At 39.3% G+C, this 24,277-nt stretch overlaps 1 protein-coding gene across 1 annotated transcript in view; it reads left to right on the forward strand.

Annotated features, from left to right (window-relative positions):
* The first annotated feature begins 6,629 nt into the window (after positions 1–6,629).
* C2H3orf85 (chromosome 2 C3orf85 homolog) overlaps positions 6,630–24,277 on the forward strand; it is a 35,168-nt gene continuing 17,520 nt past the window's right edge. Inside the window, exons 1-4 of the mRNA XM_066568700.1 lie at positions 6,630–6,678; positions 14,172–14,320; positions 14,518–14,603; positions 16,375–16,457. Coding sequence (XP_066424797.1) covers positions 6,630–6,678; positions 14,172–14,320; positions 14,518–14,603; positions 16,375–16,457 — 367 coding nt within the window. The remainder of the gene's footprint in view (positions 6,679–14,171; positions 14,321–14,517; positions 14,604–16,374; positions 16,458–24,277) is intronic.

Genomic DNA, 24,277 nt, shown 5'->3' on the forward strand with positions numbered 1-24,277 from the left:
TCAGGGGAAGCAATATATATTAATTTCCAGAAGAGGGGAGGGGCTTGTAAAATTCTGCATTTAAATTGTTTCAAGTTGCAGCTACCACAGTTCCTACATCACTGCTGGCAGAAAGACAAGAAAAACATACAGAAGATTCTGGATGTAGCTTTAAGCTACATCAAGAGGATCATGGGGTGTGTGTTTTGGTTTTGCAAGCCTGAATTTTTCCATTGTGGATCAGGAGTGATGGATTATAATGGCTCCAAGAGCTGTCAGCTAATATCTACACTGCAGCATGATCAGACAGTAGCAACCTCTCTGGAATGCTGTGACAATTTCTGGCTGCTGCCATGAGAACCACAGGTCATGCTTCCATGAGAGGTTTTAAAGTAGAAACCTAAAGTTTAAATAGGAAAAGGCACCCAGACTGCATAATCTTCTGCAGAATAGGAAGAAAGCATTCAGCTAATAAAGTACTGACAGCTTGGAGATTTTGCACACTGCTCTACTTTCTTGGGCACTCTGATGCCACTGTATTTTCTTGTTGCCTTGGAAGTAGCTGCATTCAGGTGAACAAGGCCAGTGTCTCAGTTATCAGGGAGGGTGACCAAGCAGCTCACTCGGTTACACCTTGGGACCTGTACTTGAGTTCAATGGTTAAAAAAAAAATCTAGGCAATCCATATACTTTTTGCTCCTCTAATTTCACTCTGCATTGAAGACACCCATTATCCCATGAAAAAAAGGCACTCGACACATACCAAATCAGTCATATTGTAAAGCATAATGAAGTTGCTGAAATTCTAGTAAAACACTGTTTGTACCATAGGAAATGTTCTGCAAAGAATGTTAGAAGTTCAGTCATCACAATTTCAGCAACAATGCCTCTTAGGCATTACAGTCAGGTATGAAGGTCATGACTTTGAAAGCAGATGACCATTTAAAGCAGTGATTAGCTTTCTAGTCCACTTATCTGGATGTTGGCATCCTTTCTTAGGCTTTGCGCCAATTAGAGGAAGGAAACCACAATCAAGTGGTTATGCGTCCTGGTGACTCAATACATGCTAAGAAAAGGACTACAAGATTTGAGCCAGTGGGTGATACTTGTAGGGGGCTTGAAGTGCCTGTGGTCATGGAAAGAACAAGGCTCCAAACTATTATCTACACCCAGAAAGCCAGAGGGAGTGCAGACCAGTGCGGGAATTCTGCCTGAGACACGGCTGTGCTGTGCAAATACCAGGGCACAATCTGCTCCCGGAAAACTGAGGAGTACATGCCATTGGAAGGTAAGAGTATTACAGAGTGCAGTTCTGGGAAGACAAGTCAAGATAAAGCATTCATGCCTTCTCCCACCATGAAAAGAGAGTTACTTGAGCCTTGGGAGTCATAAATATAAGAGGAACAAAAGTGCTCAAGCACAAGAGCAGCAGGACTGGTGGAGCTGTAGCTGTTTGGAAGAAAAAACTGAACTAAAGCCCACATCCAAGTCAGAAGGTGTAAAGTGCAGTCCTGCTGTGCTAAATACCTCACCTTGTGCCAGTAGGCTTACTTCAAAATATGACAGATATTTGAAGTAGTGGTTAATAAAAGATCAATTAACTTGCTCACAATTAGACCTCTCTTTGGGTCTTAGTTCAATTCCACTGCACACAAATTTATACAAACTGCCTTTACAGCATCCCCTTGGAAAAACAGGAAATAATGAATTTCTTCAAGGGGGGAATATTTTCTAAAGGTAAGTCAGTTAGCAGTGATGACTCCAGAGAGGCATCCTCTCCTGCACTACTTGCCATGGCTGGAACCAGTGTGCTGCCCCAAGTTCCTGTGCAGATACATGCCTTCAGAGCCAGGCTGATTGCAGGTGTCTTTCCAGACTTGCACTTCTCAGATGCTCTGGGACAGAATATAGAAAATATTCACTGGAATCAGTGACTGACCCAAAATACTGAAACTCATGGGGTACATTTTCAAAACTCCTGGCAAGGATCATTTTTTCTACCGAACTGCAGCAGCACCCACACTGAAAACAGGTCAAACTGTAGCCTTCCTGCCTTTCCACCAAGCAAGAAATAGGATGTTGAATTATGCCAGGCTTTCCCACAAGACAAAAGTAACAGAAGAAATGTTGCCCAAATAATGATCAGAGGCCGGATTCAGTGGTGCAACTTGTTCATCTATGGATATTAGAAGTGGTTACAAAACTAAAGTGTTGAGAATCAGTCAAGAAACACTAAACACTAAGCTACTGCCTCTAATTTCAAGTCCTGAGCTTCAATATGGTGGTTGTACAGGTCATGGGGTACTGGTCACAACAACAATGGTCATTATTTTCTTTTCCCTCTCCCTAGTCCTTTTTCTTGAGAGAGGTTTTTCTATGTTTCATGTTCCTTTAAATATTACCTAGCACCTTTTTCCTCTGTACTCTGAAAAGATATTACAGCAACGTAACAGCATTTTCAGATGCACAAAACCTGAAGTTAAACACCAGGGTTGACATATTTACTTAAATCAAAGATGTCTTAGAGATGAACAAAGAGAACTGGTAAATGTTACACAAGCTAAAACAAATGAGGAATTTCATATTAAATACATCAGAAGATTACATTTTTCAGCAGTTACATAGAGGTTTACAAACTGTTATAGATGAGAATGATACAATGATTGATTCCTCCATATGAAAATTTGAGCCTTGGGGCCAAGTTACAAATCTTCCAAAAAATTACAGCCTGCATATCTGTTAGTGATTAAGAGCTGAAATTTTACATTCAATGAAAAAAACCATGCTTTTCATGGGTTTTTAGTGATATTCAGATTGCCTATATAATGCCCTCAAAGAACTGCTAAGAACTCATCTGCCTTCTAAAAATTTTTGTATGTGAGCCAGTAGGGCACATGCAAGCCCCAAACTACGTATACATTACAGGGCTTCAGGAAAAACACTGGCTATTGTGAGCAGAAGTGAGACTTGGCTACAGCATGACTGGGGGTAGGAGGTTGGGAGGGAGTGAACGTCAGAGCTGAACACCCCTTGTGGATATGGGAAACAGGACACCAAAGGAAGGAAGAAAGGAAAATCGTGCTGGAAAGCCACTCTCATAAGAGATCTATAAATTCTTCAATCTAAAGATGTTGGGTTTTACAAGCATACTGTCTTTTTTATGTGAAGTTGCAAAACACACAACAAGAAGGAAGATGTGTCTCAGGGGAAGAACGCAGAGCTGGGCAGCCTACACAAGACAGTGTGGGCTAAGAGCAAGGCCTGAACCAGTCAACAAGCAAACATGGCAGGATAGAAGATGAAACAAAGGAAAACTAGGAGTGTTCAGGTGTCATGGATCTCTATGTCCTAGGGGACATGCTACCTGTAATTTAGCTGCTTCCCAGATCTTCTATCAAAGCCTAATCTGGTTGACCACTGTTCCATTCTACAGCAGGGAAAGCCTTATGCTCTGAACTCAGAGCCAAATCCAGGCATTGCAATGTCCCCATCATATTTTGTGACCCTACCAGAAGATATTCTGTTCCTCTTGGGGAGGACTTTGCCTATAGCAGACTCAAGGCTTCATCAGTAAAGGATATAGACAAGTCATATTCTCCAGGTTTTATTTGGAAATCATGGGAGCAAGGCTGCTTTTCGGTTCTGGGAGCCAGGAACCCAGACTTAGGTTACTCAGAATCAGTTGGGATTTATGGCCTCTAACTGTTTTACCACTTTTTCAACTCCTACTGCTGAAAAAACTTTCTCATCTTTTCCTCTTACTTCTTAAGATGAAATAGGAGGAGTAGGTGACTTGGTCTTTGTTGCCAGTCCAGCATGCCTCCCTGTGATCTGTTGCTGGCTGCTCTTTTCTCTTCACCTGTGCAATATCACCAGCAGAGACCACCTCTGTGAGCACGTTGCACGCTAAAGATATAACTGCAATAAATATAAAATGACACACCAACATGTTCTTCCAATCATTGTATCAGGAACTGTGAGGAAAAATCTGTAGGAGGAAAGCTGCAATAGAAATGCAGGGCCATTTAAGTGAAAAGTGTGGAAGGGTAGAGGCAATGACCCACAAAGTTTGTAAGGTGAAAGGATAACTTGTATGCTTTCCTGGAACTTATTTCTGGGGGATCTACGGATCTCTAGAGTTCTGTGTCACGTATTAGTAAATATCCCAGTCATTACATCTTTTTTTCTAGTCCACACAAAGGCTATTATCTAACATTTAATATAGTAGCTCAGAGGTGGGGAAACTGATGATAAGTTTTGATAATTAATATTTGTTGTTAATATGGCACCAGAATGCAGAACACCTGCCTCCATATTTAATTTGCTACTAGGGGTGGATGGATTAATTTTTTTTGAACAATACTAAAATAATACAAAAGTTGTGACATGACCTACAGCAAAGTTAGACCTGCTGTTCAATATTGTTATAGGTGGATAATGAGATGATTGGCTATCCCAATTAAAAGATAACTATTGTGTGAATATTAATAAAAGCTTTAGTGATGTATAGTTATGTTATTGTAGTTTAGATGTCCTCTGCTGTTCCCACAGTTCCCTTTCCCCCCTGTATTGTGACCATCAGACAGCCAGGGTTGTCTAGGGCAGGTACAAAGAAGGCATGCACATGTGCCCCTCGTATGGGGCAGTTAGGAATGGATAAGCTTGTTGCTTAGGGGGTGGGGCATGGCGACACCTGACCTCCAATCAGGTTACAAGAAAGCAGTCTCCACTGCAGGGCAAAGAAGAGCTGACTGAAAGACTTTGGGAGGGGCCAGGGCTGGCTGATGCAACCCCCAGGGGTATAAACGACTGAGCATCCATCTTGAAGATGAACTGGTTATGTGGTGTACATGAGGGTAGTTCCCAGCACTACAACTTTTTCCTTGTATTTTTGTTAAGGTTTAATAAACCTTTTTGTGATAAATAGGGTCAGGAGACCAGCTCCTTTAAAAGGCCTTTATTAAAGACAGCTCTGGGTGGGGAACCTGAAGGGTCACACACACTGCCACGAGGACTGCAGCTTTGTCTCTCAGCAGAGCTGGGACTTCCCTCCTTAAAAGAGTCCTTAAGAAAGCATTATTGGCTCATAGCCCAGGGGTATCCTTCAAGCTGGGTCCTATGGTATCGTAGTTATGGTGAGAGGACGGAATCCGGCTCTGGTCAAGATTGGGTGACTTAGTCTGGTTTTGGTGGGTTAAAGTCAAAGTTTATATGCTGGTTTGTTGTTTTGAGAGGGTTCATACAATTGTCACAGCCTCTCATTTGAATTCAGTCCAGGTGCAAGGCCTCCTGGGAGCAGGGGGGCAGGGGAAGTGGTTCCTGATGGGAATGGATACAAATCCGGGGTGAGATGGAAAGGAGTACAAATGCAGAGTATGACGGGGAGAGATACAAATACAGGGTAAAATGGTAACATTTAACAACGGCAACTAAAAGCAAGTCCTAGAACTCTTAACATTCAATGTTTAACAACAGACCAACACTTCAAATTAAGACTTTATCAACTTCACTAACGTCAACTACCAAAATTACTACTCTGAAAAAGAGCTGTCATCTCCAGGATTTCGTTCCTCACAGTTTTTAAATTTTCAAAGTGAGCAGTTGTCTCTCACAATAGTGTGCCCTCCTACCCACCTGTGTGCAATAAAAAACTATTAGGCTTTGTAACTACATAACTCGATGTTCTTTTGCTTCCAGCAAACCTTTACTCCATGCACTCTCTAGACTGGATAGTGGATATGAGGATGAAGCACTACTGCCCATCAGCAGGGAGCCTGGTCCCTGACCTGTAACGTCAGCAGGGTCTGATTACCTGACGTGAAGACCTCAGAGTACACACCAGCTGATGGACTGCAGATCTAAGCGTGCCAACACATGACAGAGCTCAGCTTTGCTCTGCTCTCATATCGTTGGTGTAGGTGAGCTTACAAAGATAAACTGCTCTGCAGTACAACTGCTGCTGCCAACAGGTGAGCTGTGTATAAAAGGCAACAACTAACTAGATGGGTGGGAAAGGTAAGGCAGCATGAACTCATAGTGTCCCACATTACAGAGTCCTTACACCAGCAGGAAGCAACAAGACACCCTGGGACTTGTGCCTGGCTCAGGTCAGAAACCAAATTTCTTCCCTCCTTCCCTGCTCTGTGCTTTTTTTAGTCAATTTTATTATAGCTTTATTTCTTTAACCCAAGCAGTATGCAGCTGAAATATATGGCATACTCTGGCACTGCTCTCAGAGCAGGTGGACTCAAACACCATCTGTATTCACACCAAACTATAAACTGCTTGTGCCTATCACCAGGATGAGGGGGAAAATAGTCATGCAAAAGACTGATTGACTGAAGTTTACCTGTTTAATGCTCATAGAACAAGCCTGTTGTGCTATTTTGCATCATAAAACTTACGAAGAAGTAAATCCATTCATGCAATAATGAGCCATTATGGCTCATTAGAGGCTCAGCTTGCAAAGTCCAAAGTGTACAAACAGGCATATATAGGACAAATCTGAACTAAGCATTGTACCCTGCCCTCTGCCTGAACCAACCCCTTACACGTATCTGGTAAATGATTTATAAACCTAAAGACAGCAAACTATAAAACTGCATCACTCTCTTCACTTTGCAAACCAAACCCTTTCTGAATAATTTGCCATGGCTCGGAAAATGTTTCAAATTTTGGTGTCTGCTCTGCTGTTTACTGGTAAGTGCTTGGCATCCTATCTCATGTCATTCTCTTCATGCTTGTTAAATAGTCAGCTGGCAAAAAATCCTGTGTTACCACCAGAACAGCACCAATGGAAGAGAATTAACTGGAAATCACTGCAGCAGGGACATACAGGAGAGTGGGTCCTGCAAGAGAGAGTACTGCAAGATTGCATGGAACATTCTGTGAAATATAGTTTGATTCTGCTCCTCGTGACTACTTTTGAGCTTTTTACTGCTCATGTATAAGTAAGAAGGATGCATTTCTGACTGAAAGGCATTCTTACAGGATGATTTCCTGAACTGTTAAAATTGTAAAAAGAGCTTGATGCTGTTCCTACAAAATCTTCTTTAAATATTATTCTTATCTCAACATTTATTGTTTGTAGGAAACAATCTCACATGTGTTTATAAGGACCCAAAATAATCTATTTCACAAGAGATTTCTGGAATACCTGGCTTGAATTTCTTAAGGAGACTGATTGTTTTAAAGCACTTGGGCTATCTGGATGCTGATCCTTCACAGCACTGTGTAACCAGAGCATCTACAATCAAGATTCAACCTGTAACACTTGGATCGGAGGGAAAATGGATGGGGCAGGGCTACCACATGCTCTTCCCAAAGCAGCACACGCTGGTACAGTCAACAATCAGTGATGCACGTGCTGCAGGATTAATTTGTTTCTCACAAAATTAGAACAAACCAGGCAGGCAGTAAGTGACAGCTGACTTCCCAAGTGATTGCCTGCATCTTGACAAGATGGTCTATCCACATGCATGCATTAAAAGCATTTCTTAGATTTGAGTGCTCCAATACACATGCAGTAAACACATGATGTGAGTAGCTAAGGCAGAATGAGGGAGACAATGATTAATTGTGGATTACTGAAAAATGTTTTGTAAATTGGGACCACAGTAAGGTATAATCTCTCTCATGGTTTTAATTCACTTCCATGCCATATGAACCTGAGTTTTGGCTGCAGTGAGGCTCTGTAGGGAAATAAGGAGATGGAAAGGGACTTTGTCTCTTCGGCAAGTTTGAGCTCACCTATAAACCTTTTCCCCTTATTTGTCCTTCCTGATCTGCAGTTGAACTGGTACAATTCCTGAGTACTTGCCTATCTTCTTGAACTTCACCTCCTTTCCATTGAAGGCCATTTATAGCACAAACAGTGTCACCAAGGCCAAGCTGGGAGTGCAGCAGCTTGCAGCCCCTCCTTTTGGAAGACTTTACTTTCATCTCTTTTATGTCTCTTGTCTTGTTTACCCTCTTTTTCAGGTTTCTATTCTTCAAAATACATGCAGAACTACTTATTACTATTTTTAATGAGCTGTTAAAATTTAATTGATCACAGTCAGTTCAGTTTTTCATTAATTGTAGGTCCTTTCAGCAACAGTGAAGGTGGTAGTGAAGTAAAATAGAGACTGTAAGACTGTTGTGAGAATCTTATTTTTCTTCATGCCCTCAATTCAGCTGCTATAAATCACTCCTCATAGTAAACCATCGTCACAGCACTTGGAATAGGCTCTCTGGACCTTTTGATTTAGCTTCTGGAGAGTAGCTGCAAGGGATGAGGTAGGAGTGTGATGTCTTGGCACTGAGATAACTGCTGAAGTCTCTCAGTTGTCTGATGGGGGTTTTTTGCCACAAATGGATGTAGAAAGGAAATCTCAACAGGACCCACTGAGTGGACCAATGAACTGCTGCTTTTTCTAATACTTTGCTGCAGTGGAAGTAGCTCCTTCCCTAGGATTATCTAGGATTTTTGCCAAATTGCCTTGCTATTTACCCATGCTGGAAACTTTCCTGACCCCTGGCATCATCACACATACTGAATATGTTCAATAGCTAAATCTGCATTAGGTGTCTGTAACTTCTCTCTGCCTTTGCTGATGAGGGAATGAGGCTGATGCTATAGCTCTAAGGATTGTTAATGACATCTCTTGAACCAGAGAGCTCTTTGTGTTCTTGAAATTAGGAATTGTCAAAGAATAAAATCTATTTTACTTGAAGCTTGAAAAAGAAACAGATAAGGCCAAAATTTCAAAGACTGGATGATATAGAAAGAGTTGAAGCACTTAATCAGTGACTTTAACTCTTGCTGTCAACAGATATTAGCAAATCTGACTAATTTAATTATATTCTAAGGCTTGTTACCATCCAAACACTCCAGGATACAAAGCCTATGTACATGTGGGAGGATGGATTGTAGGAGAATAGAGATAGATAGTGCTGAAGGCAATCTCATCCCTGAGGAGTTGCAGCTGTACTAATTACTAAAGAGTAGAAACAGGCCTGCCCTTAATAGGTCACAGCTATGTCCAGTAAGGATGGGTGTTATAAAAAAGCGGGTTAGGATTTTGTTGGCTCTGCTGTGCAGAGTAGTAAGGGAAAGGCAGTTGTGTAAGGGACAGGAAGGAGTCAACTGGCTGTGCAAGAAGGGAGAGTAAAGGAGTCAACTGGCTGTGCAAGAAGGGAGAGTAAAGGAGTCAACTGGCTGTGCAAGAAGGGAGAGTAAAGGAGTCAGTGTTGTGAGGAGCTTCCCATGGGAACTCAAAGAGAGAAGGTCTGAAAGTTTTGTAGTAAGATGATAAACTGATAGTGACAGTCAGATTGGTTCCAAGCACTGAGGCCAACAATTGATGGCCCATATGGGGGTGAGTCCTGAGATGTACACACAAACATTTTAAAAAACAATTTGAAAAGCAATGTGCAGGTGTAAGACATTAATACAATTATAATTTTCAACTGAAAAAAAGGTGATATCTGGGCCAGAGTTGGCCTGCAGAATCCACAAGTCTGTCTTTGCTGAAATCCAGCCACTTTATGCAGTGTACTGACAGATGTCTAGATTTCCATGGAATGCCCCATAATCTAGACAAATATTTGAGTGAGGAGAGAAGCAGCTGCTGCATCATTCTTTTCATCTGTTGCACTGTGGTATTCTGAGTCCTCAGATGGAGTTCTGTGGTCTGACTTTGTGAACTTAGATTTAGAAAGTCAGATAGCTGAAACATGGTGAGAAGGTGGTCTGTTCTAGCTCATTCTAGTCTTAGGAAACACAGGTGAGCTGCAGACTTGATTTACTTTTCAAAGTCCCTAACACGTCAGCACCTGCCACCTCAGCAAGGTTGAAGTTTAGCTCTGTCCAAGTTTAGCCTCTGTCCAAGCTCTGTCCTAAAGAGCTGATAAGACTGGCAGCCTTACCTCCATGACCTGAGATTTTGACCAGTCACCACAGCCAATAATAAGAAGAGTTATTAGACCTAAAGGAAAGGAGCCAGAGCAATTGCCAAATTTTGACATTTAAATTACATTGATATTAACTTAAGCAATATGTTTTCGAGTTGTCAGAAACTTGCAAGTCTTCAGAAACTAGGAAGAAACAGTAGTGTGCACAGAGAGTGTTTGAAGTGCTGCTAAATAATTGTCAGGTTTTTTATAAATATCACAACAAATCAGAGATAAAGCACTTTTCCCTGTGGTAGATGCACACCGGGGTAAATTTTGGTCCAAAGCCTAGAGATTGCTCCTTACCACCTATAAAATAGTGATGATCTGGAGAAAACAAACAGGCTTTGGGGTAGAGAGTGGAAGAAGAAGTGTATCCTGTACTAAGGCAAGCTTGAAGATTTGTCTTATCATTAAACTCTGCCATTAGATGTGCAAATTGTGGCCTGCCTGTTCTTCCCAGACTACTAAGTATACAATGGCTCTTGCTACTTAACTTCTACAAAAGAAAATTTATATCAATTAAAAAGGTCCCTTAGCAGACAAATCTGTCAAAACTTAATCCCATACTCACCTTTTTGATTGTGTGATGAAGTGGATCACTGCACATTCAGCTGACAGAAAAAGATGTCTTCCTGGGAAGATTTTGTGGCTGCACCCAGCTGAGTATGTTGCTGTCTAGAAATCTATCCTTGTAAAGAGAAATATGCTTCCATTCAAGTCTAGGTTGCAGAGATTTTAAAGCACAGTAATTTAAAATGTATTCAGGTTGATTTTCTATTTTGAGTGCGGTTTGCTGTGATATTTTTTATTATTACTTTGACATTCCAAGATACTTGATATGCCTTTTCATAATCAGGCTTTTGTCATTGGTTTGGTTTTTCTTTTTTATATACTCAATGCTGGATTAAGTGCACATTTGGTTTTTTGACAAAGATGGCAAGGTTGTGTCACCATCTCTCCTCAATTTTAGTCTCAGATCATAGTAATCCAAAATTAGATGCTCAGAAGGCATAGTAGCAATAATGACTACTAACAGTTTTCCCTCTGGACAGTGTCTTTAGGTGCACAGGATATACAAAACTATCTGCTGAATGCAATAATTACATGAGCTAAGCATCTGCTTGTTAAAAACAGCCAGTTTTTTTGTATAATTTGCTTTTCATGTGAGAACACTGAGTGAATCTTCAGGAGATGATGAAAGGAAACACTCTAACTGGTAACAGCTGACCTAACCTCAGCAATAGTTCACCCACTACACATGTTCCTCCTATTTTCCCACTGGGACATTTATATCTAAAAGTACTTTTCAAATCATGTATTTATCTTAGAGAGGAAAACAGTATTGAATAATAATAAGAAAACACAAATAAAAAAATACATGTCTGGCTGCTCTTCACGGTGAGTTAACTGTTTCAGTACAACTCAAAGTTCTTTATTTTTTGCAGCTCAACTTTATGCACTATGAGCCATTCAACCACTTGCTCCTAACTCCCTCTAGTCTCACATCAGATGCTCTGAAATTCCAATCTCTTGGTTTGTATGCTAATCTTCAACAAGATGCAGTCCTTCAGGAATACTGTGTTTATAAAGCAAATCCTTCCACAAGATTTTATTAAGCTATTCAAAAGGAGGAGGAAAATTAACCCAAGCAAATTGAGTTCATTTGATGAAAACTCTACATTGTATTCAGAGGGGCTACTCAGATGGAGACAGCTGGTGTGATGAACCCAGGTCTACATTAGAGCTAAGTGAAGACCTTGCTTTCTCTGAGCTCTGCCAGAGCACAAGCAAATGTGCAGCCACACTGAAAGACCAACAGGGCTGTTTCCGGTTATGCTAGAAATTATCTCACTGGAGTTTTTCCAGAGGTAAATGAAGTTTGCCATGTTCAGAGACTTGCTGTGATCTTTACAGCAAGACAAAGAGAGAATGAGATAAGCCTAAAGGATTAGGTCATATATAAAGGCTCTTACCTGATTTTCTCTTGGTACTTCTGCCTTTTTGGAGTGCCCCAGCAGCTGGGGACAAGTTCTGCAGAGACAGCTCCCAGGAAATGAAATAGCAGCTAGAAAAGAATAAGAACTGGGTGTCAGCATTGACAAGAGAAGCCAAGAGCAGTGCTGGCATACCTACCTCTCCTCAGAGCAGGCAAGTGCACTTCAATCTAAGTGAATACTTAGCCTAGTTAGGGGTGACATTTCTCGTTGGATACAGAAGCAGCCAGAGGAGGCTATCTATTAAAAATTGACATATAATACCCTGAAGATGCAGCTCTCTGCACCACAGTAGCTAAGATAATGCCTCACTGTCCCACCAGTGGAATGTCAAGATCATTTTTGAAGATGCTGGCAGCAAGAAAAAAACCTACAAGAAGCAGAGCTGCTTAATGTCCTTTTTTTTTTCAGCTTATTTCAAATTTGGAGGGCCAGAGCACATATTGGTGATAAAATGTAATGTTTAATGGCCCTTACTAACTATATGTACATTTAAAGAAAATGGAAGCCTTTTAACGAGTCAATTTCTGATCCCAGTTCAGTTATTTCAGTCCAGAAATGTAATCATGAGCTTACAAAATATTTAATACAAAAAAAACCACCCCAAATTCCCTGAAGAGAAATTAACAGCTCAGAGATTTTTCTATTGGAAAATAGTAAATTGCCAGAGGAATGTTGAAATTTGGTACAAGCTTAGTTTTCTCTTGTGCAGCTCTAGAATACAAGAATAGCAGCTTAATAGACATAGGTGTGAAATATCTTCTTTCCCAGCCTTCCACCAAATGTCTGAATTTACTTTTTTTCATGGAGTTGGTAACATTTTTGAAGATGGTATTCCTTGAAAACTCCCTACCCTAAAACTTCTACCTCCACTTTATGATTATAGTAACTTGGAATATGAAGAAACTGAAGTAGCAAGGAACTACTGGGACTGTGATTGCTTGCTAAGTAACTTTTCTAAAGTACTAATTGATGTCTATATTAAGAGCAAAGATTACAACTATCCTCACTTTTTTTTTTGTTCATTACTGTATAACCAAACTCTTTCTCATCTTTTTTTTAAACATTTTTGGCACTGAAAAGAAACAAAGTGAAAGGGAGCAGCAAACACTCTAGCTCACATATCTTCTACCTATATGAATTCAGCAAACATTTTCTTCTATTTAAAAATCTAAAAAGCAACAATATTGTGGATGATCAGGAAAGCCAGCAATAATTACAAGTGAGCTGAATTCAACTGAAATTGCATATGAAAGCAAACATTTGATACTCCCAGTTAGATTTTCCCCCTAGAAATTCAGGAATCAGGGCATAGGAGAGCTGTGAGTGAGGTTATAGATTGCCCTGCTGAGCTCCTACTCTAAGACATATTAGAAAACGGTTGAAGTTCTTGGCCCATGTGTTCCAAGTATGTGCAGGTCACTCACAAGTGTCCATTTAAACTCACTTGACTAAATTGGAGTACAGCTGTTTACAGACACTGGCCTCAGCTCAGTTGATGGATCTGAGCTCCATCTTAATCAGTGGTTCATTAAAAATTGTGTGATTTGGACTGACATGCTATTTTGGACTCTTAGCCCCAAATTAATTTATGTCTCAAAATTAATTTATGTCTCAAATACTCGAGACTAAAAAGAAAAGGTTTTTTTTCTGTACCAGGACCTTTCATGTGAAGCTAAAGAGGAATTCTGACCTTTGTCTTGTGAAGAACATTTTTTTCAAGATCTGTAAGGACTCCTTCTGCATCTATGGTGACCTCAGAAGCTATCTGAAGCAATGCAATAACAAGATTAGAAGTGCAATATCTTCTGTTCGGAAAGTAATTTCCAAGCATGCAGTTTCTATGTTGATACTAATGAGAGTAAATATCACATATAAACCAGGAGGTTCAGAAACCATAGATACATTCATAGGTAGGGTTTGTGTTATTTTAAAAAACTTTAAGCTCTCAGCACACCTGAGACTAATGCAATTATAGTCTAAGAGGATTTTTGTAACAAAATTTTGCATTAAAAATAAATTAGTTCCTTAATTAAGTTGTAACTTTATTTACTTCAGATTTAACAGCAAAATAATGATTTAGAACATTTGTTTTATTAACTTCAGGCCTAAAAAGAAATCTTCTTTCTGGGAATCTAAGGTAGGACCACCTCCGATTTTTATTAAATAAACTACAGATTCCAAACCATGTTCTATGGATATAAGCATATTATTGAAGTGCACATTCTAACATATTTTTATGATATTAAAAATATTTGTCAGCTTCTGTTTCGAGTGTCCTTGGAGCACCCTTTCTGACAGAAGAATCAGCGAATCAATTCATGCGGCTCAAACGACACGTACCATATTCTCCAAGCTACTGGGACTCAGGCAGCAGCCAGAGCATGTGGGCATACACTGTGGCTGAACAGGTATCTTCCTTCCTCATGCAGCTCCTACTGAGAAAAAGAAAGCATGGGTCTGGAATTAATGTGTAACATACATCCTTTGGGTCATGGGAGGAAATTTTTCTGATTTATCAACATGGGCAAGGCTGCTCAGTAGTCACAGAGAATATTTATTTAGTATTAAAGCTCAGAATATTCCTTTCTGTACTGATCTACTTCAGATTAGTGAATCATGGGCAGCTCTGAGGGAAACAGCCCAATACTACATGGACTTGGACCCTTATGCCTTCGATCCTTCGACAGCTGAGTTCGATGGGGTTTCTCAACAGCACATTTCATAGACTTGGAGCCTGTGTGTACCTAAGTAAGTAAAACTGGCCCCTAAAAAACTGCTGACAATTGATTTATAGTGTCATAACCTGACACAGTGAAAAACCCAATTGTATCTTGAAAAATTAAAGAAGATTTGTTTCTGCTGTCCAAGTTTAATGGTTATTTAAATGCAGTCATTTTATTGTGGCAGAGTCTTTTTTAAGTATGTTTTGGAAAAGCTCATTAAGGGCTTAAAGAATATATATCCTTTTAAAAGTCCACAGAAACTAAACTGCTTCCTATAGAGTTGATTTAAAAAGCAGACAGAAAGCAATTCCTGAGGAGAAAAATAAAAGATAAAAAATGCCATCTATTTCAGTAACAAAACTATATTCAGTGTGGAATAAAATCTCAGCAGAACAAAACAGAGAATGAGACATAGCAGTTGGTAAAAGCAATATTTATAGATTGGAACAGGAGTACGTGAAACGAAGTGTTGCAAACTGTCTCAGAAAAATTGTTAAGGATCGGACACATTTTTGGAACAAAATTTTTTTCAAATTTAGGGAACAAGTACTAATGATTCAGTTGGACAAGCACAATACCCACATTATTCCTGTGGAGCACTTTTCCTGAGAAGATACTGCAGTCCTTAAAAATGGTAGAACTAAAGGAGCAGGTAGAAGTAAAATTCTACAGTTTCAGTACTTAAAATAATTACTAAGACAGCAGTCTGTCAGTCTGACTGAAACCACGAATAGGAAAATGGGTAAACTTCTAATATACTTTGAATTGAATATGCTTTGAATCTTACTGACTTAACAGTACCTTTCTTTTTGAAAACATGTTTCATTTTGAAATGCTGCTTTTGAAAAGACCTTTTTTTTTTATAAGATAGGAATTTGACTTGGAGACTCTCAGAGTAAGCTTTCCAGGACCGTTCCACCTGAAAGGTGACACCAGTTTCACTTACTCTGAGCAGAAACAAAGTAGGAGAGAATAGATAAAAGCTATAGTTTACTTTCCCTCCTGCTGAGGCTTCAGCTGGAGCCCTTGGGCAACTGGAAGGAAGCACCAGGTTATTCATTCACAATTTCTAATACTGATATGGGTGGATAGCAGCAGTCACTTCTGCCTTATGACAAATTTACCTGAAGACACTTTATTCAGTTTTCTGAAAAAAACCCACTGTCTTTCCCATCAGAAAAATTCCTGACAGAGAAAAGCCCTTTGTCTAATTACTGGTTGTGCATCCGGTTGCCTGATGGCTGTGATTGCAGCAGCTGCCAGGCAGACTCCAGGATGAGTTATGCCTCCAGAAAGATAATCCTAATGATTGTTGTATGACAGGATTAAAGCCACTTACATAAACACATTTGCAGGCACTCCCACTGAAATATGGTTATGCTTTCAAAGCAAGGCTAGTTAACTCACAGACTGAAATAAACTTTCCAGTGCTAATGTGACAGGAATTGACATCTAGAGTTTTTGAGAAGCCATATAGTAGCAAAGAAGCATCAAGCTAGAAGTTACAAAGACCATTATGGAAAAGTAGAAGAATTCTTTCCAACCTTATTTTTCTTGATTAGTGATAGTTCTGAAATGGAAAGCCTATAAAACCTATGCAGGAATCTGGTTCAGGGGCTGTACTTCCAGAAGAAAACATTTGCAAAAGCTAGCAAATCTGAATACTACAGCTGTTGATAGGATCTTTAATTAATTCTGTGATTTTTTTTTCTAAAAGTAATTTATTCCATCTTTTCTAGCAACAAAATCAGATCCTACATGGAGCATCTACAGCAGTCTGGGACTCACCTCCAGCAACAAGCTATTACATCCTACACATCCTGTATCTGGCCATGTTAGGATATGGCATGTTATGTATTTGCCATTATGTATTTGATAAGATGACTTTATCTCCTCCCACTTGGGTCTAAACCCAAAATTAACACACTAATTCTCTGTATAAATACTGCATATTTTATATTCATAAGTAGAACTGAGATGTAGGTCATGGTAAATTGAATACGTTGAAGAAAACAACCATGAACTTTTAGCAGGTTGGATTTAAAAATGTCTAGTGTTCAGGTAAAACATTCTTTTGACTAGACAATTGTTTGAAGACACACATTCCTGCTTCTGTGACTTAAAATGACGTTTTTATTTCTCAGTATTTTCCTTAAACATTAAATGTTTTTGAGAGGCAAATAAGAAATTAAAATTGGTTACTTTGGATGGAAAAGAGAAGTAGAGCACATTTGCTTCAGGTATACCTCTGTAGTTCAAGTGCATTTCCATTTTTTCAAGTACTAGTAGTAGGTGTTGTAGTACACATTCATTCCTGTCAATGCTTCTCTTTCCTCATTTAATCTTCTGTACTTGGTCTTGAATGCCAAAATGAACTGAACTCACAGCTATTACTGTGAGTTGTTTTTTCTTACTCCACAGAAATGGGAAATGGTAGAAACATTCATGGCTCCTTTTCTATAAAGAAAATGGTGGTGACAAATGTTCTTTTGTTCTTGAGCTTGGAAGTTTCCTGGTTCCTATTAATTAATGTACCTTATTTCAGAACATCTTTGAAGAGAGGATGAGGCTTCCATGTTTCTATTATATGTTATTAATATAATGCTAACAATTAAAAGCTTTTTCCAACTTAGTCAAAATTTCTGCATGAATAAAGATGACCTGTTGAGGAAAACAAAATGTATGGTAACCTAATGGCAGGGTAGGTGAAGGAAGGAAATTTTTCCTTGCTTTTTATCCCCAAAGAGGAGTTTCTTCATGTTGTGCTTTCAGGATTCTTTGTGAATATGGACTGTACACTAACTGGAACAAATTTGAAGATAATGTTGGATCTTCTAGAAAGAAATCCACATTCTGGATTTTTGGCAATCTCTACCATGCTTCTAGGTATGAAACTATCCTTAGGTCATTATTAATTTCCCTGCGTAGGACCATGACCCTGAAATTGCCGTTATTCGTTAGCTGAAGCTGAAAATTCATTAAACACTTGAAAGAGATAAATGAGGTGCAAGTTCAGTATTTGCCATGTAGAATTTCACATCTTTAGTCACACTACTTAATTATGAAAGGTTCATTCAAAGATAAGGGCTGACAAGTGATATATAGACTGAAGACCTCACTGGTTAAACACAGTCATGGCCTGTCCCTGCTGCCTGCCTTCTCTGCACTGGTCAATCTTGGATAAGCTAGGGGTCCAGACCCTAAAAATTCCAGTGTTTTCCTCAGTAGCAGCACAGACATGATAGAGTTACTGAAACTCTTCAATTTATAGCAAAGTGCAGGACCGTAAGGATAAGCATTGCCTTTTATTTTAAGTGGATATGCATTAAAACTCCAAGGATCCACCTGCTCCAGCTGAGCATCTTGCTGGTCCCAGAAAAGTTGCAACTCTGCAGGCATTGATGCTCATGCCACTTGTGAACCTGTTCCTGAAGTATTGCTCTTTTCTGCCCATCTCTCTAATTGATGTAGTTTCTGTCAAGGCAAAGGCTGTGATCTCTCTGTGCATTAACTGCAGTTTTCATGCCTGCATGTCAAGTTAAACCAAAATGGAGGTAGTTCAGGACCTGGTTTGCAGATGGACAGTAGACATCCCTGGAGTGGGGATGACAAAGTCCATTAGTGAGGTGGAAGGCAAAGTGAAGTGCTATCAGCTACTATCTGCTATCAGCTAGTGAAGTAACTGCCCAACCCTCATGAGCCATTTTAGGGTTGTCAGAGCCATAAAATTAGGATAACCACTGTCTATTGCCACGAGGACAGTCTTGCACAAGGCTGGCTTTGCAACCAAAACATCAGACAATGCCAGGGGATGCAATTTGACAGATCTGTTGTACTTAGACATGACTAATTCCTTTAAAGGAGTTGTTCTGAAAGCCAGAGACTCAATACTCAATCTGCAAATCCATAGCTTCAAGCTAATGTCAGTAATTCACATAATTAGTCTTGCTGAATTAAATGGGAAGAATTGTGCATGCATGAGTAGCGGTGGAGGATGAGGTGCTTATTTTGTGTTATCAAATACATGCCGCTCATGACAATGAGCAAATGGCTTTCACAGCATTTGAATATTAAACACCTTCATCTGCATTTATTAACAACTGGGGAAAATATTTACCCTGTGAATTTGCTATCCCTGTTTATCTTCACATATTATTTCAGTGCTTTAACACAGGTAAAGCTGAACCCTTTTCTGCTGACTTTTCCAATGCATCTTTATGTTTCCACATACAAATTTTATCTCCTTGCTTTTTCTACAGCACAGCTTTTTCTACACGTGCAATACCTTAGCAATGACAAAACCAAAGAACAGTGTTAAACTAAAGAGAACTTCAAGTACATCTGTGCTGATCATGGGAGTGGAATCACAGGTCTCAGGGCATTTTGCTTCTGGTGAAATGGAGAGCAGTATATATTACTATTTTTTGAATACTGCAAGTTTTTTGAGGGAAAAAACCCTAAGCCACACAAATACCAGAGCTCCCTGAGGCTAGAGAGAACAGAGTTCCTCTGAGAGAGAGGGAACAGGCAGAGAGGAAGAGGAGTCACAGGAAGCTAGAATCCGGTTTGTCTCTGTATAGATGTTAACTGGATGGATGCAGAACATCTACCAGGCAGCCTGATTTTCCAACTCTTTCTGACTCATGTGAACACGGTGACTAAAATAACAGAACGACAGAAATCAGGATTTCCAGTTATCTCATGGTTGATATCTATCTCCAGCAGCGTCTTTTTGCCAGGCAAGGCCCTTACAGGATATCCCTCCCATGGGAGTGGCAAGTCAGTCATGCTGCAAATCCTTCCTCAGAGCACCTGCCTATTTCCCCAGCTTCTTGTATCCCTATCTTTCCTAATCTTAGAAGAATCAAACTGCCTTTGAATATTTTCTACTCTGTCAAGTTGAATTGAAAACAGCCCACAAGTTAAAAAATTACTGTGGCTAGACATAAGGGATAAACATGTAGTTATGGAGACAGCATGGTTGTAGGAGCCTTGCTTTGTTAGGGAAACAGAGGAAGAATTCACTGTAGTCAGACATGACAGGAGAAGAAAGAAAACCTGTCATTTCTATAATAATTGAAGAAAAAGATTAATACTCCATAGCTTTCTTTTAATGAGAAAAGCAAGTCATTCTGAACACAGTGAATAGAAAAAGCTGTAGAATCCAAGTAACCTATATATAACCTACATTACAAATGTTGAGTGTGAGATAAGTACTAAGATACAGTTGTCTATAAACTCAGCAGGTGAGTATATAGAGGTAATGAGAAAAAAACACTTATTTTATGACCTGAAATGGTTTCTTCAAACAGAACAGTGACAACTGGTATTCAGTGAAAATTCTGTCCACTACTTCATCACTGCTGTAGTTCATGTGATTGAACCTGGTCCCAGATAATTTTAATGCATAAACCTTTTCAGCTTGCATCACACTAATACTGTGCCTTGCTTTACATTTGATCTTCTGTTGTCTTAATTTAAACCAGAACAGCTGAGACAAAATACTCATCTAATTTACACCTACTGCTGGCTGCCAGCAAGAGTGAGCTGTGTTCAAGGCAATTTATGTTGGCTGATTAAGTACATAAACCACCCACCTGAGGCAGGAGCATTGCCACAACCTCTTCATGTAGAGTGTGAAATAAATTGTTAGTGTTTTGTACCATCCATAGGAGAACATGAGCTCAGTAGTAAAAATATAAACATAGAAAGTTATCCAAACCCCAAAAAGTTCAGCCAGGAAATAAGCAGTCTTTGTATGTGACTATTATGTTAAGTAAACAAACATCAATAATTACTATTCTGCCTCAAAGACTGTTGAAGAGCTATGAATTTCAAACAATATTACATCAAACCTGCATAGCCTACTTTCCACCAGCTGCTAAAAAGAGGAGCAATTCCTTCTATGAGAGATGAGTGGTATCAAGCTGAATATCTGTAAAGGTGATCAATGTAAGGCAACACAGCAAACAGCTGTTCCCTTTGAGCCTGAGCCCAAGCCACATCCCACTGCAGCACTAGGCAGGCTGAGAGCGGCAGCTGACTGCCTTAGAGATAGAACAGGTACTCATTGAGACTCGTAATGCAAATTTAACAACCACCTCCCGAGGGGGGCAAGCTTTCCCTATGCCAATGTCAATCCAGACAGGGATAGGGAGGGAAGAAGAGACAGACAGATGAATTTCAGCCCTCTAGGGTCAACTACTAAAAGCTTCTTTCTCTATGAAGCATTACAGGATAGTCAGTTTGGAGAGACACTTCCTATTCACCTCCTTATTCCTGGTCATAGCAGCCACTGCTAAGGTGATTTCATGCCAGTCACTGACTCTGTGGCAGAACTGAATAAGTATGTGAAATCCTATCTGAATAATTCAACTATGTCCTGCTTGTGATTGAAAGCTGCTGTGCAGCAGGGAGCTCACTCAAGGAAGGCTTATAAAACATCATTAAAACTGCTGTCAATCCTATTATCATAAATCCAAGGCTGGACTGTGCAAGGTGCAATGAGAAAGCAGTTATTGTGACTTATGTATCTTGTGTATCTTCAAAATGAAGGTAGGACTATCTAAGGGCAAGAAAACAACCACAGAAATAAAGTGACTAAAAAGAAAACCATAGATGATGGTGGTGGCTGCTTAGCACTGAAAAACAACTGATTTGGTAGTTATTTAGAAGAAATATTATAAAAAGATATTATTTGTAACTTCAAACTGGCTTTAGTTGAACACAGTGCTGAGAACTATAAAGTGCTGCTTCCTCTTGGTGTCTCTGTTGAAATATTTATGGTACTACCCTTGCTGTGGAGTTCAGGCAGGAGGCTCACTGCCAAAAGATCTACCACAACCTTCCTGATGGCCTGGGACCTCTACAGCCCCACCTTAAACTGTGGGCAGGATGCAGTCCAAATTTTCCAATGGTACCTCATAAAGCAACTACATTATAGCAAAGCTACATGTGCTGACTTTTGGTTTTTAATTTAGAGAACTTGCAATAATGAGGAAGAGCCTATTTAAAACATTTAAATGGTGAACTTAAGAGGAACAAAAATTTAAAAACCCCCATGCTTTTACTCATAAATAATTTGAAACAACTACCTTTTGCTAAGTGTACAAACAATTCAATATTATACTTTGTGGATAACAGAAATAATTTTTCTACAAATAAGAAAATAACCTCCCTTTTCATTATTCAGGATTACACGGACTCATCCTTTCTCATCCTCTCTGCCCCAAGCTAAAATCTATTTTCATTCTCTTAATAATTGCCAGAGGATTACATCTAGCCCAAGTACAATTACAGGTACTGTTTATAGCAACCAAAGATTACTCTGTGGCTCACTAAAATGTCCAGGCTACCTTGATCTGTCAAGTCAACTGTATCAAGAACAGCATATGCAGCAGCAATTACAAATAAGCGAATTACAAAAAAGTCCCTTCTCTTGAAATTATAGTTTTTGTAATTCAGGCATGTTAGTCTGAAACCAGAAAAGGAAGCTGAAGGATTTTGAGAGAATTGCTCATCAGATGGATCCGTCTTTCCCACAGAGAAACTTTGAAGTTATGTTATTAATGGGAGCAGTGACAACTGAAGACAGGATCCTGTTTGACAGTCTTCCTTTTCAGTTCTTAACTAACATGTAAAATTGCATGCTGGAAATGGAGGGGCAGTTACCAATGCGTGCTGAAAATTTACTCACACCCTCCTAAAATCAGCTTCTGAAAGAAGTATTAATGAGTTAATGAGATTAACGCAGAAGAAGACTGCATCACCTACATTGTAGCCAATTGATTAGAAGAAATGAGTCAGGAGAATCAGGAGCAGATAACTGTATCTGTCTCAAGACAGCCTAGGCAAGCCAAGTTTTCTCTAAATCTTTTTCAAATTGAACTAATGTGCCCTGAAATCTGCTAGCTTGAGACTGCTGTTAATATCCAGATGTCCAGAATGGGAACTCTCAGAGAAATATTTTGAAATTGTCAGTTCTGGTTCTGAACAGGGATTGAAAGTAGCTCATCTGTGTCAATAAATTGGCTAGCAAAGATTGGATCTGTCCTTTGCATTTGACCCTGGTACAAGTGATATGTCTTCTGGTACAAGTTTTGCAGCATCAGGACTCAATCAATTGAGAGTTGATTTTACCAGCCCCTAAAATTGGACATCCTGAAACGTGTGTGTTTCAGGCTCACAGCACTGAAGAGGACAGAAGTGAATTCATTACCTTTCTAATACAAGATCACTTGATGTGCAACAGCCCTACCAATCATTATGTCCAATGCAAATAATGGATTGTGTTTCTGTCTCATTATCTTGTGACAGGATTGTTATTAACTTGTGACTAAACAACAGTTTTGTAGAAAGTCTCCTCAAGGACAGGCTATATACATGTGTGTATATATATATATATATATACATATATATATATATATATATGCCTTATTCATGTTCATATTTTCCCACTGCCTAGGTTGTAAGTTAAATTGAATGGACCAATAAGAGATTGCTAAACTGTGGGCTTTAGAGATCTCCAAGCTTGCATTAATGCAAGTAAATATATACCACAGATTTTTTTTCAAACCCAGAAAAGTTGGCTGTTAAGATGGCATCACAATTCACAGTGAGAACATGAATTTCCAAAAAAGGTTGGAAAGTGTCATCGAATTACAAGGTGATAATGAGGCCTGAGGCTTTTCCAGCATGTATGGTTGTCCTGCTAATTTGGTAAGACAGTGCCTCCAGAAATAATTAATGATAGCATTTGTACAGGTACTTAATCAACAGAAACATTGGAGAGTGATGAATCCATGCAAAGATTGCACAGGTAGAATAGAACAATCCCTACAACAGACAGATATAATAATATGCTAGCAGTGAGAGTGAAACTCAGTTTTTCATTTTCATCTCTTACCTGGGCTCAATGTCACTGAAGAAGGCTTGAGTAATTTGAAGAAAATAAGAGTTGTGATTTTTTTCAGTTGGGTTTATGTATTTATTTGAATTTTACAGCTTTTATACATTTTTTTTAATATAACATTTCTTAGAAACTACAAAATCATATTTAATCTTGAATGCCAAGCTGCAATTTTTACAGCAAATCCTGTTGTGTTGTCTTTGCTTTTAGGAGGAATGAGCACAGGTCCTACTGGGCACTCACCTTATTGACCAGCAGAAGAACAATTAAAATTTTCAGCCCACAAATATACATGCATGGATATACATGTCACTTGAACTCCAGCTGAAAGTTGAATGAAGAGAGGTACTTGTATTTTTACTTACTTATGCATAGATAACCATCTGAATTACCTGAATTACCTTCCATGTTCTAGTAGAGATGCCTTTTAGCACTAACCCTCAACCTTGTGGCCTTAGCACACTTACAGAGAAAATACTTTCTTCAAGCACATTCAAGGGAGATCAGGTCAGTCAAAAGGACATGAAATTAATTTAAATCTGCAAAATGGCTTATTGAAACAGACTTATTGAAACTACAGCTACTACCAGTGATTCTATAGGCTACAGCTTCTGGACAGAGTTTCATTTTGTCCCAAAAAGCTCCAGATTGTTTGAATTAAATTCACTGACTTTTTCTTCCTCTCCATAGTACTATCATAATGGTGAGAGAAAGAGATTCTTCCAGAAAGAGCC

The sequence above is a fragment of the Molothrus aeneus genome, chromosome 2, assembly GCF_037042795.1.
Source record: "Molothrus aeneus isolate 106 chromosome 2, BPBGC_Maene_1.0, whole genome shotgun sequence".
NCBI classification, from domain to species: Eukaryota; Metazoa; Chordata; class Aves; order Passeriformes; family Icteridae; genus Molothrus; species Molothrus aeneus.